The sequence below is a fragment of the Anastrepha ludens genome, chromosome 4 (genome assembly GCF_028408465.1).
Source record: "Anastrepha ludens isolate Willacy chromosome 4, idAnaLude1.1, whole genome shotgun sequence".
Lineage (NCBI taxonomy): Eukaryota > Metazoa > Arthropoda > Insecta > Diptera > Tephritidae > Anastrepha > Anastrepha ludens.
The window spans coordinates 58,405,755-58,418,437 of NC_071500.1; the positions used below are offsets into that span (position 1 = coordinate 58,405,755).

The 12,683-nt window shown below is 34.6% G+C and overlaps 1 protein-coding gene across 1 annotated transcript in view; it reads right to left on the minus strand.

Annotated features, from left to right (window-relative positions):
- Positions 1–2,518: 2,518 nt before the first annotated feature.
- The window catches only part of LOC128862508 (aspartate aminotransferase, cytoplasmic), a 29,022-nt gene continuing 18,857 nt past the window's right edge, over positions 2,519–12,683 (minus strand). Inside the window, exons 2-7 of the mRNA XM_054101168.1 lie at positions 9,498–9,605; positions 8,604–8,677; positions 7,374–7,851; positions 7,146–7,311; positions 3,427–3,569; positions 2,519–3,340 (exon numbers count right to left, since the gene is read on the minus strand). Of these exons, the coding sequence (XP_053957143.1) occupies positions 3,204–3,340; positions 3,427–3,569; positions 7,146–7,311; positions 7,374–7,851; positions 8,604–8,677; positions 9,498–9,605 (1,106 nt within the window). The 3' untranslated portion in view covers positions 2,519–3,203. The remainder of the gene's footprint in view (positions 3,341–3,426; positions 3,570–7,145; positions 7,312–7,373; positions 7,852–8,603; positions 8,678–9,497; positions 9,606–12,683) is intronic.

Sequence of the window (12,683 nt, forward strand, 5' to 3'; positions counted from 1 at the left end):
ACAACGCAGCTGAATTGATTAGGACCACCAGTTAGAACGGCAGCAAAATGGATTAAGGTTAATAATGGTTTTTTTGTGATGTTTGTTGAAATATATTTTTATTTTATTTTTATTTGAATAAGGAAAATTTATAACAAAAATAAAAAATAAGCTATGGCGTAAAGGTTTTTATTTAATACTTTTTAGTTTTTTCTATTGTATAATATTCTAAGAATTTCAATTCTTATGTTTTCTGCTTCTCCGTTATTTGACTCCACTTCAATATCTCCTGCATCATCGTTGAGGGTCTCATCGGATAACTCTTCATCCGGAGCTTGAATATTGTAAAGCAGACAAATGTTGTGCAAAGCTGCACACACATTAATAATTTGTGTTGCTGTTTTTTGGAGAATAGTGGAGAGCTCTTGCCTGCAACAAACATCTAAACCGGTTTTTCAAGACTCCAATTGTTCTCTCAATGATACTTCTCGCTTTAGCATGTTGTTTGTCATTAAATATGGTTTTAGAGCGTATCCAGCATCACCTGAGACAGACAAAAATTATTAAAAACGGAAATACAATTGGTATATATTACATACCGAGGAGCCAAGTATTGCGACGGCCATTGAGATGTTGCTCCTCTAAATGCGCTTTCAATGGCGACATGTTGAAAGCCATGGAATCATGAGTAGCTCCTGGATTTTTCGCACTTATATAAGTTATTTTCATTGTATGATGCCAAAACCTAAAATTTACATTATTCACATTGAGATGAATCATCGAGCCACAACTCCGTTGTACTCATTTTCACAAAAAATACTTTTTTAACTTTTAAAAATGTTGTTAACAAAGAATTTCAATACAACTGCTTTTTCTCTTATTTTGATTTGCTGTATCAGCTGAGAAACAATTATCTATTGTAAATGCGTCGAGCGATCGAAACTCACAATAGTCCTATTCTTCAGCGAATGAGCACCATAATACCAAATGAAAATTCGTTCGATCAGCACTTTCGACTACAGTCGAAGATCGAATGTTGCTCATAATAAGGGCCTAAATCACAGGCAGAACGTTTGGTAATAAAGAGGCCACTCAGAGCTTCATGCAAGTCTGACCGGAACCTTGCACAACTAAAGTACATAGCAGCTGGTTCATATTTGTATAGCTCCGCGGCAAGAAATGAATCACTTTACGCTTGAACGGCGAAAATGAAATCGAAATATATTCAACAAAGTGAACCAACTATCTGGCGTACGCTTATTTGACAATACGCAAATAAAAAATTCCTTTATTTGTTTACATTAACCCGTTTGTATTTTTTGCCTTCAAGTATCATTTTGTGCCTGAATCAGTTCGACAATAAAAACTTTTCGACACAAAAACCACAGCATAACATACAATATGAAATTTCCGATCACGCGTCAGGAGCTTCACGCAAGCAAGTTTAGTGGAAAGTAAATTCAAGGAAGGTACTGATCTGTACTTCGTCGTCAAGGGGGCATTCTTTTATCTCCTCCGGCTTATCAGCATCGGTGCATACTGTTAGGTGCACGCCACATGCTTTTATCCATTTCTCTCTTTGTGACTTCACGAACGGGTCACAAAAACTTACATATTAGGCCTCTTCTATTCGCCACTACTCTGCTCGCTATTTCTTCGCTCGGCTCACTTGATGAAAAATGTACATGTGAAAGTAACAACAAAGTTAACGAGCAAGATTCGCCACTAGCGAGTATTATTATCCCTTATAAATCTAGTTATATTTTACAAACAAATGTAATTTTAGGCAAACAAATGTAATTTATACCAACTCTGCCAAGATATGTTTATTAATACCAGTTGCTTCATATATTGGCCATTTGCTAACGCTTGGCGAAATGAAGAGGCGTATTGTGTCGTTCAGTGACCCTGCGCAAATCACAAGCATTCGGCTTTATTCCCATATAATGTATATGCTGCTACACAATAACAACAACATAAACGGGAGCGTTCATTTGCCTTGCAGTCGCAGCGTACAATTAAAGTTAGCAACCCTGCAATTGGGCTAGAAAACCTGGACTAATCCCCCCAAAAACAAAGTAAAGAAGAAAAATAATGCAACTCTTTTTACAGATACTCATATTTTCTTAACATTCGGCGCGGCACCCGCATTTTCGAAAAAGTTTAAATAATCGGATTTATCTTGTGAAACCCATACATTGTACCTACAATGATCGAATTTCTTCGTTACTTACTGAAATGTCATTTTTTTTAATTTGCGCAATTCTCGGAAACTACTCTGATTATCGCATACCATACTTTAAATAGCAACGGAGAATTATGTGCACTAAGATTCATTGATTTGATTTTATCTCCATTTTTATTCGAGTTGCCCATTAAACACACAGACATACATGGTTTAACCAACTCCTCTCATCATGCTCAACGTTTTGATATAAGTACAACGGATATAAAAATTACATTATTAACAGTTAAGCGTCATATATAGATTTAGTTTGCTCCTATCGGGTTTCCGTTTTTATTAAAAAACAAAAAACAATATTTTTATTATTTATTTTTATTGATTTTTACTGCAATAATATCAACACAAATGAATGTATGCACACAATATAACGAGGAACCTGATCGCTGAACGCTTAATATATTTACAGTATTACAAATAGAGTATACGTTTTTTGCTATTTATCGTAATGTAATAATAGTATATAATTATGTTTGTAAACTTTTGTGTAAATACATAGCCTTGATTATATTTGTTTAAACTTGACATTTGGTTTTTATTTCTTGATACAAACATTTTTGGCGGTTTCTATTTAATATTTGTATTTTACTTTGATTACGGTTCTACATTTATTGCATTACTAATACAAAATAAATTCTGTTGGTTGCATTTATTTGTTTATTTTTGATTTTTTTGCTTATTTTTGATTTTATCAGTGGGGAGTTGTCATCGATTTTAGAGGTCATTTAGTTGGTTGGGTGTTTTTGGACTGCTGGCTATGAATTACTTGTATATTACGCGTATGTATGTATGTACATTGTACATCTTATAAACATTCCCTAATTAATTTATGTGTACTCGTTTGAAAGCCATTTAATATTGAAGTTTAGCAAATTCTAGCATGTTTTCGTTTGCTCCGTTTTTTTTTTTGCCTTGTAAAAGCCTCTCTTTTTTGAATGTATTGCCAAATAAATGCGTTGCCAATTCTCAAAACATATTTGATTTATGCTTTTGTAACAACAGTGTTTATGGCACTGGCCACGAAATCGACATTATTCTCATTGAGGCCACACATGTTGATGCGTCCTGATTTTAGCAGGTAGATATGAAATTCGTCGATTAGCATGCGCACTTGTTTCTCTGTAAAAAGAAAAGAAGATGGAGTTAATTAACGTGAATAAGTAAATGATCATGGTGAAGCTTTCAGCTACTGTCTATAAGCATACCAGACAAGCCAGTGTATGAGAACATGCCAATTTGTGAGACAATGTGATCCCATGTGCCAGGTGTCTTGAGTTCTGTGAGACGATTGAAAAGTTCTTGACGCATTTTGATAATACGAGAAGACATCGTTTTAATGCATTCCATCCTGTAAAAATCATAAAGAAGTAGCTCAAAAAATAGTTTAATAAAAAAAAATAAAACTAAAAATAGGTATAAAAAATAGAAAATGACAAATGCAATATAATAAACAACTTAAGCGAATTTTCAGCGTTATAAGAGGTTCACTTATAACTGGATTATCTGCTTTTTCGAGCTTAACTGCCAATTCGTAATTAAATAGCGAGATTACCCATACAAAATTTCTCTCTAGAAATCCGAGATTATAAAATAATCTCATATTATGAATATACTTTTTGCTGTACAACCCTGTGTTTTCTGTGTTATCGATAATTATAATTACAAATAAAAGTAGTAACTAAATAAAAAGGTTTCCGGCAATGAAAAGAGGTTAGCAGACATAACTCGAATACAATTTGTGTTTGATATTATTAACTAGTAAGCATTCATATTAAAAAAAAAAATTGGTATCCATGGATGCTTTGCCTTGTTATTGCTTATCATAAAATGTAATACGAGTATCAATTTTGGCTGCCATAATTTTTTGCAGCCCCAGTAGTCGTCGTTTACGGATTCCCTCTTACTGTCTATTACTAGCAGCAAATCGCGCAATTCAATTGACTATTGCTTCTTTTGTAGCGGCAGTCTAATCACTTACCCTGTCAGAAATCAAAAACAGCTAATCAACTGATAGAGCAAAAAAAAAAAACATTTTACAATACTCCAAAGAAATTTGATACAAAACCTTTAAGCAAGTAAGAGGGAGGAGGTCTTGCAGGCTGTCAGCAACGTAATATAATATTATATATAAAGTGGCGAGCAGAACTGGCTAAATGCATTCACGCATTTTTGATTGCTCTGGAGTCGCTTTTTTTAAATAATTCAAATTTTCAGGTTAAGTACTTCATTTATCAGGAAATAAATATTAATTCAAGTTTACAAAATATTAAAAAATAAAAAATATATTATAATACAAAAATAACGAAAAATTCTATTCGTGCTATTCGCCAACTTTGCACGGCGATAACTTTTATTGCATAAAACTTAATATTAATAATTTGTGCTTAATTGCAAAATGACTTCAGCAATCGTAAATGCATGAATGTGACAAACATTTAGCCAGTTCTGCTCGCCACGGTACATATTCAACTTAGATTCAATAAGAAACGTCCATAGTTTTTGCTTGCCGAATGGCAGATATGAAGTTTGAAGTATAAATGGACACTAGTGCCAAAACTAGTGAAAAGGGTTCATTTCCGCATGGGCACATTTTTTGTATTTGAATCAGATGTTCAAAATGTATAAATTACACCCAATTACAACTGGCAACTATGTTTGGTTCTACAATACAGATATGACCCCGTTTATGGAGTACAATTAATGTATTCGGCTCTACATTACGAAACAAACCGGAATTATATCCAATTTTTCTGTTACAAAAAAACAATAACTTTATCTACATTTTTAAAACATTGTCTTTATTTATTCGGCCTACCCATGATTAATCGGAAATCGAAATGTTACCAGTAATAAAATAAAGTAAATCTTTTTGGGCCACTTTCATCTGCTTTTAAAACAAAATTCAACACAAAAAGCAAAAACAAAGTAAACATTTTTTTTTTTTGATTTTGAACTCATTTCATTTGTAAAACCTATGAGAATCGACCGTCATCGCATCATATATGTCTGTGCATGACCACCAGTCAGCTGCAAATCTACTGTATGCATGCAACATAAAATAATTGGAAAAGTTTTATTATAATGCCGGTTACCAGTCCAGCAATGACAAAACTCCGATTGTAGTTCTGCGACGAAAAAAGATTCTCATAAAAACTATATGCTTTCGGAGGCAGCATAAAACATTGAATTCCGCAATTGTGGAACAAAATCAAGACACATATGGCAAATTCGAGGAAAAGTTTGACCTAACACCCAACAATGACTATATACATATATACAAATATATTTATGTTATATATTAAAAAATTATATTAAACTTCCACTGCTTGAAACAGAGGCAATATTGGAATTCCTATGGCAACTTGCAAATTAAGGATAAAAAATAATATTCTACAGGAGGCCAATGAGGAGAAAATACGCGTGTTACAACCAGGCCAATCTGTCCGCAAATAGATATGAGAAAATCAGAAAAGTTGCTTAACCTCTCAAGAGAGATAATCTCGAAGGTTGTGGCTTGTGTCTCTGGTCATTGGCCACTCTTCTAGGCTTGAAATATTTTCGCATGAATACTGCAGAAGTTGTGGAGACGAGGAAGAAAAAGAAACAGCAGAACACTTCCTCTGTAATTATCCAGCCTTACCTAAGAGTAGAGCAAGGTTGTTAGGGAAATACCATTTTGACTCTCTTACATATCTCTTTATAAGAAAGTCTAACAGGTTCCATGAAAAGTAAACAGTAAGATTCCCGTATCACACAGTGGTGCCACAACAGACCTACATGGTCTAAGTGAGTTCGCTACTCTATGCAAGCCGAGTACCACAAAAACCTAACCTAGCCTACGTAAAAACGATTAATTTTTGAACACTGAAATGTGCGTTGAAGTATTCTGAATACGGATTACTTTTTAATACTTTTCGAGTACTAGGATTAATGAAACTGAAGAACGATTTAAATTAGACTAGGTGGTTTTCTGAATTGTTCACTTATTTAAAGTCGTTGGGTGTGCGTTGAAAAAAAAATTAACTAACTTTATGCCGCAAGCGCGAAAGCGTCATAACAAGAAGCTCTCCCCAATAAGAATAACTCCACAAGTCACTGAGCCGCAATGTGATTCATGTATAAGTGATAGGGTTGCATATAACATTTTCACTTACGAGCTTTATTTGTTTTTTTTTTTTTAGTGAGTTGAAAAATTCAGCCCTGATTTAGTACCTAATGATTTGTTTTTGTTCGCGAACATCAAATATAAAATGCGAGGTCAACGTCACCTGTAGAAGCTGTTGAGACCTTTAACAGTTTTGGAGGTATCCACTTCTAAGTGACAAAAGCGCTTTGAAAATTGGTTCAAAAGAATGCAGAAATGTATTGAATTCCAAGGAGAATATTCTTAAAAAGCAATAAAAATAATTTTCATTCTTGTTTTGAGCGCAAAATATAAAAACAACCCTCGTACGTATACTTCAGATATATTTTTTTAAATCACATCCATCCAACTTTTTGAAACTTTTTAGTTCTCAGTTCAGTAAGAATGCGCCCTAAAACTTGCTATATTTTATAGAATACCGTTAGAGTGATACTCCGGAGCAGAAATGGAACAGTATTGTTGGGGTGTCACATAACCGATCATCGTTTGGACGTATTTCCTATAAGTCAACCAAATTGTGCAGCTCAAAAATTTCAAATGCCAGAATAATGAATCAGTTAATCATGATGAAAGTGAAAATTGTGTGTAGTGCATAATTTACTACATACATACTACTTTCTGATCTAAGTTTCTTGGGGCCAGTTTTTCAGTCCCACTTTAACTAAAAGTTCCAGTTAAACTAAGTTTAAACGCAAGGCTTAAACTCAATTTCGGAATTCCGCACAGTTAAACTAGCACTCAAAAACTGTATTTTAGTAATTGTCTAGCTTTTTTACTCACCACTCCTTACGCAGCTCTGGGTTATTCAACACGGTTCCAACAATGCGGCTGCCGAACGCTGGTGGATTCGAGTACATACCACGCACCAACAATGTGATTTGCGATGCCACCGCTTCTGCGGTAGCAGAGTTGCGTTGTACCACCGTCAAATTACCAACGCGCTCACCTTAAAACACGTACACACAATTAATATAAATGTTATATAGCGCACTTTGCATTGAAACCTACAGTAAAGACCGAAGTTTTTAGCAAATGATTGCGCGACCAGCATCTCGAAACCGCGTTCCACAAAATAACGCACTGCCCAGGCATCCTTCTCCGGATCACCGCTAGCAAAGCCTTGATACGCCGTATCGAGGAATGGGAAGAGTTTCTTGCGTTCCATTAAATCGGCAATTTGCTTCCATTGTTCTTGTGTTGGATCACAGCCGGTAGGGTTGTGTGCGCATGCGTGCAATATGATAATGGCACCCTCAGGCGCAGCATCCAAATCGGCCAATAAACCTTCGAAATCGATTGTACGTTTCTCCTGATTCCAATAACGATATGAGCGAAGCGTATTAAAACCGGCATCCGCGAATACTTTGTGATGATTCTCCCATGTGGGATTTGAATAATAAACGACATTACGTTTCAGAATGACGTTCAAAAATTGCGCGCCTACGCGCAGAGCGCCAGTACCAGAAAGCGTTTGGACGCCAAAAGCCTAAATGAGAGGTGAAATTTTATAATTTGCAAATACATTAAAATTTCAGTTTCACGGTTAGGGGTAGTCAGAGGCCGGAAAGAAGTCAATTGTTTTACTTTACAAAAATTAAAACATAGCATTAATGTTTCGACTTGACTTTAGCAAAATTAAAAAATAATAATAATAATTATAAAAGTTATTGCTGTTTGTGTTCAGCCCGTTTCACCAGAAGTCCCTTACGGTATCATCACAAGTCCTTGGAGATTCAACTAAAAGTTTTATTAATAGATAATCTTATGACTGATCGATGCTTTTTCACAATTAACAATATGGCGGTCTCAGGAAATATTTTTCAGATTTTTGAGAAAAAAACCGACAATTCAATATTTAAAAAAAATCGAAATTTAAACGAAAAATCCTTCAATCAGGCACGAGTTTTTTATGTTTTTCAAAAGCAGTCCACATTTCATTGAAATCTACCCGGCGGTTTTTAAGTTACAGTGATCACCAGTTCAAAAAACATAGTTTTGAGAAAAACGCATTTAAAGTTTTGCGAACGCTCCGAAGCGTTTCCTTTGTTAACTGTTGAATAACTCGAAAAGTATTTGTTGGATTCGCTTCAAATTCTCACACAATATTTTTAAGATATTATACAACAAATATAAAATCAAGATATTATACAAAAATATAAATTATATAAAAACCAATTTTTTTTTTAATTCTGACTACGCCTAACCCCTTCATGCAATTTCTTTTGTTATTTTACTTACTCGTTTGTCAACAATAGCAGCTGAGTTCTCACCCAACAACAAACCAACGGCGGCTTTTGTGAATGCCTCATTGCCTTTAATTGAAATTAAACGATGTAAATTAGTGCAAATACAGAAATGTAGGCCAACAAGTGAAAATAAAATATAATAAAGGGTTTTTTTAACAAGAGGTGTTATTTCGATGTTCAAAGAAAAATAATATTTTTTATTATAAATGATCGGATATTTATTTCATTATAAAGACGAAGGTATGCCGTTAATAGTGAAAACAACATCAGGTAAAGAAGCACCACGACCACGCTTGCAGGACAATATCCTTTTCATGAAATTTTCCAAAACCGAATTGCAAAGTGGCTGCCCTATGTTCTCGATAGCCTCATGAATTTCATCTTTGTGGTCTTGAATCGACCCTGGGATGTTGGCGTAGACCTTCTCTTTCACGTGGCCCCAAAGAAAAAAGTCACAAGGTGTTAAATCACAAGATCTCGGTGGCCAATTGTGATCACGTCTTCGAGAGATAACACGGTCCGGAAACTGTTCCTGCAAAAGATCAATGGTTTCGTTCCTTGTGTGGCAAGTAGCGCCGTCTTGTTGAAAATAAACGTTGTCCAGATCAATACCATCCAATTCCGGCCATAAAAAATCATTCATCATCTCCCGATAGCGCAATCCATTCACCAATAACACCTGTTATTGGAAAACCCTTTATTATATACATATGCACGTATCTCAGATACATCTTATACATAAATACGCATTAAAAAAAAAATGTTTTTAAGCTTAAAATCAATCCGCAAAACAATGGATTTGCATAAGCAAGCAAATATATATAATATACAGACATATGTAAGTATAAATATATATGGAAATGCATAACTGTCTACTGATACTTACCCAATACTGGTAAATACTCGTGATTCAATGTTTCATCGCTGGCAATTTTAATTTCAGTTTTACGCACCACAGGCAGCACCCACGGTTTGCCCTCATTCGTGCGATAAGCTAAAAGGAAAAAAAAAATGCCAAGAACGTGCATTAATTAACTAAATGATATTGATTAAATTTGTATGTAATATTATTTATAGTTGAGAGTAAAGCTTTTTTATTTAATTGGAGTTTCAAAAAAGTGGCACCTATTAAAATAAAAACTGTTGCCCGTAATGTTGATGAGCGGATTTAATTTATTATAAATATTATAAATCGAATTAATCAAATTACGAGATGTAAAATGCATTTGCGGTGAAATACATTAATTGGCCTATTAATCAACCTAACCTCCATGATACAAACCACAACATGCGTGAAACGCGACAATGGGCTGTGCGAAGAGTGGTTCAAGCAAATACTAGCAAATTCGAAGTTTAACTCTCCGCTGCACATCTGTTAATTCTCTATAAATTTATGGATATCACCTTTTAAAAACGATCCTCGAACAGAACGAAAATAGGCCAGACCCGAAGGCAACCAAAGGTTTTAAAAAAGGTGTCCAAGGGAGGGTTAAACTAGCTTTGAGCTGAATAAAATTTCAGTTAAAACTGGCTTTTCCAGCGTTCTCTTAAAAAATGTATGAAGAAAAACTAGTGAATACTTAAAATTACTGTAATAGTTTATACTTCAACTTTTGTAAGCATATAATTGAGGTGTTGGATGTTTTCGGGTTGCTGCTTTATTCGTAAAAAAGTGTTTTGATGTTTGTTTCGATTTAAGTTTTAATTTGCCTGCTTTTATGGACGTTCCGTCGTAGCCGAATGGGTTGTTACGTGACTACCATTCGATACCCCGGCCTCGCATCGAAACCCCGGGCCATGAAACCCCGGCGCTGAATGTACATATTTCTGCCATGAAAAAGATCCTCATAAAAAACCAACTACTGTTCGAAGATGGCATACAACTATAGATCCCTCCATTTGCAAAAAAATATCAAAGACACACATCGGCCAAACTCCCGACAATAGATATTATTATGATATTATTTTATGAACGTTCGCTAAAGAAAAAATACTGCATTCTCCTCCAGACGACTATATCGATTTAATATAAGGGTTTTCCAATAAGAGGTGTTTTTGGAGATCTTTTCCCGTAAAATATCAATGGTTTCGTTGCTTGTGTGGCACGTAGACCCGTCGTGTTGAAAATAAATGTTGTCCAGGTCAATTTTCATGCAATCAGCAAAGACACGACGTTGTTGATGATCGGCCGGCTTGAGTTCTTGTGTTAACTGGACTTTATAAGCCTTAAGACCCAAATCTTTATGCAAAATACGGAGTAATGACGTTTGTGGAATGCCTAATTCTAAAGAACGACGAGGAATGGGCAAACCTGGGTTTTCTTCAACACTTTCGGCTACAACAGCAATATTTTCGGCTGTTCTTGAGCGACGTGCACGGGTTTTATTCTTCACATCATTAACTTGTCCAATAGCTAGAATTTTTTCACCAGTTTCTCTATTGCGGTTCAACAAGGCGCTTCACGATGACCCAAAAATGTTCGAGTTTTACGAACCGCCTCTGCCAAATTTTCACCATTTTTATAGTGAATTTTAATAATTTCAATGGGTTGTTTAAGCGTGTATCGTTCCATTTTTATTAATGACGTAGTTTCTACTCGTCAAATATCAAAAAATGGCAGCTTCAAAAGTGGCATCTACCGAAATAGCGGGCTATTCAAAATAACACCTGTTATTGGAAAACCCTTTACTTATATATGGTATGTAGATTTCAGAGAAAATGGTTTTTAAATGAAAGTTGGGAAAGAAGAAAGTAGAGGACAGTGGAAAACATAGTTATAGGAAAATATAGTATCAAACATTTCAGTAACATATTATTCATCATTCTTCAGTTCTTCTAGGTCTTGCGCTTCTTTGTGCACAAAGGTATTTCAAACTGCGCATGCTAAACATCTGAATGCAAAAATTTAGATTCTTTCAGGTTTCACTATTTTTATTCAAAATACGTCTCTTAATCTTATTTTTGTTAAAAATACAGCTTTAACTGTTGAGGACGCCGAGATATCGATGTTGAGTGTTGTTCAGCAACACTTTGCGCTGCAGCAGCAATGGCAGTATTGACTGCTCATTTCGTTTGGGAAGAGTATATTTTCATATACCAAATTATAATATGCATAGCTCTTTGCCTTGTGCTAAATACATAGCGGAGTATTCGCGTAATGCTCTTTTTGTTAGAGCTTTATGTGAGTTGAATTCGTTCTCGGGTTCTATCCAACTAGATTTTTCTTCTGCATATTTAATTACTCTATATTCTATTTTTTAGGTATTTAAATCAGATCTCATAGTTATTATACTTATCGTAGTATGTAAGAAGCCAGAGTTCATAGATTAACATATGCCCACTAAGCAGTGAGACTAACTTCAGACATATATTTGAGTGCATAAAGAAACACACAGATGTAGCTTCATGGACTTGTCATCCCCAAGTGTGCTTATACTTAACCGTCAAACTCATATTACGCGAAAGTTTCCAAATTATAATAATAATATTGGACATATGTTAAATAAATAAATATTCTCAACAGAATCTTAAATTTTTGGTTTATCTGGCTTTTTTTATTCTTGACAGAAGTAGTTTTTTGAAATTTGTTCACCAACCTTTGAAGTGTCTTCTCATTCGAACGATTATTTCATCCAAAAAAATTACGAGTTCCGCGATATGTTGCTCCTCAAGATCGACTATTTCCATAATAAGTTGGAATAATTTTAACGCGTTGCTCTGTAGTATAAAATTATACATCTGTCTACTTGACAATTTTCAAAGATGACAAAAGAAGGCACCGTCTGGGAGTTATTCACTACTGACATTTAGGCGTCACTTTTAAAAGGCCATTTATTTTTTCACATAACTAATATATAATATATTATATAACAGTATAATGAAATCGAGATAAATATAGGCAGGTAATATACCAAACAACTGAGGGATTATGACAAGAGTCGATTAAGCCATGCCTGTCTGAACGCCCGTCAATAAAGCTTGGTGCACATATTACCCTTTCTCCAAGATAAGTTTTAGAGCCCATATAATTATATATGCTATTTTGTAAGCTGATTTTTTACAATTTTATGTC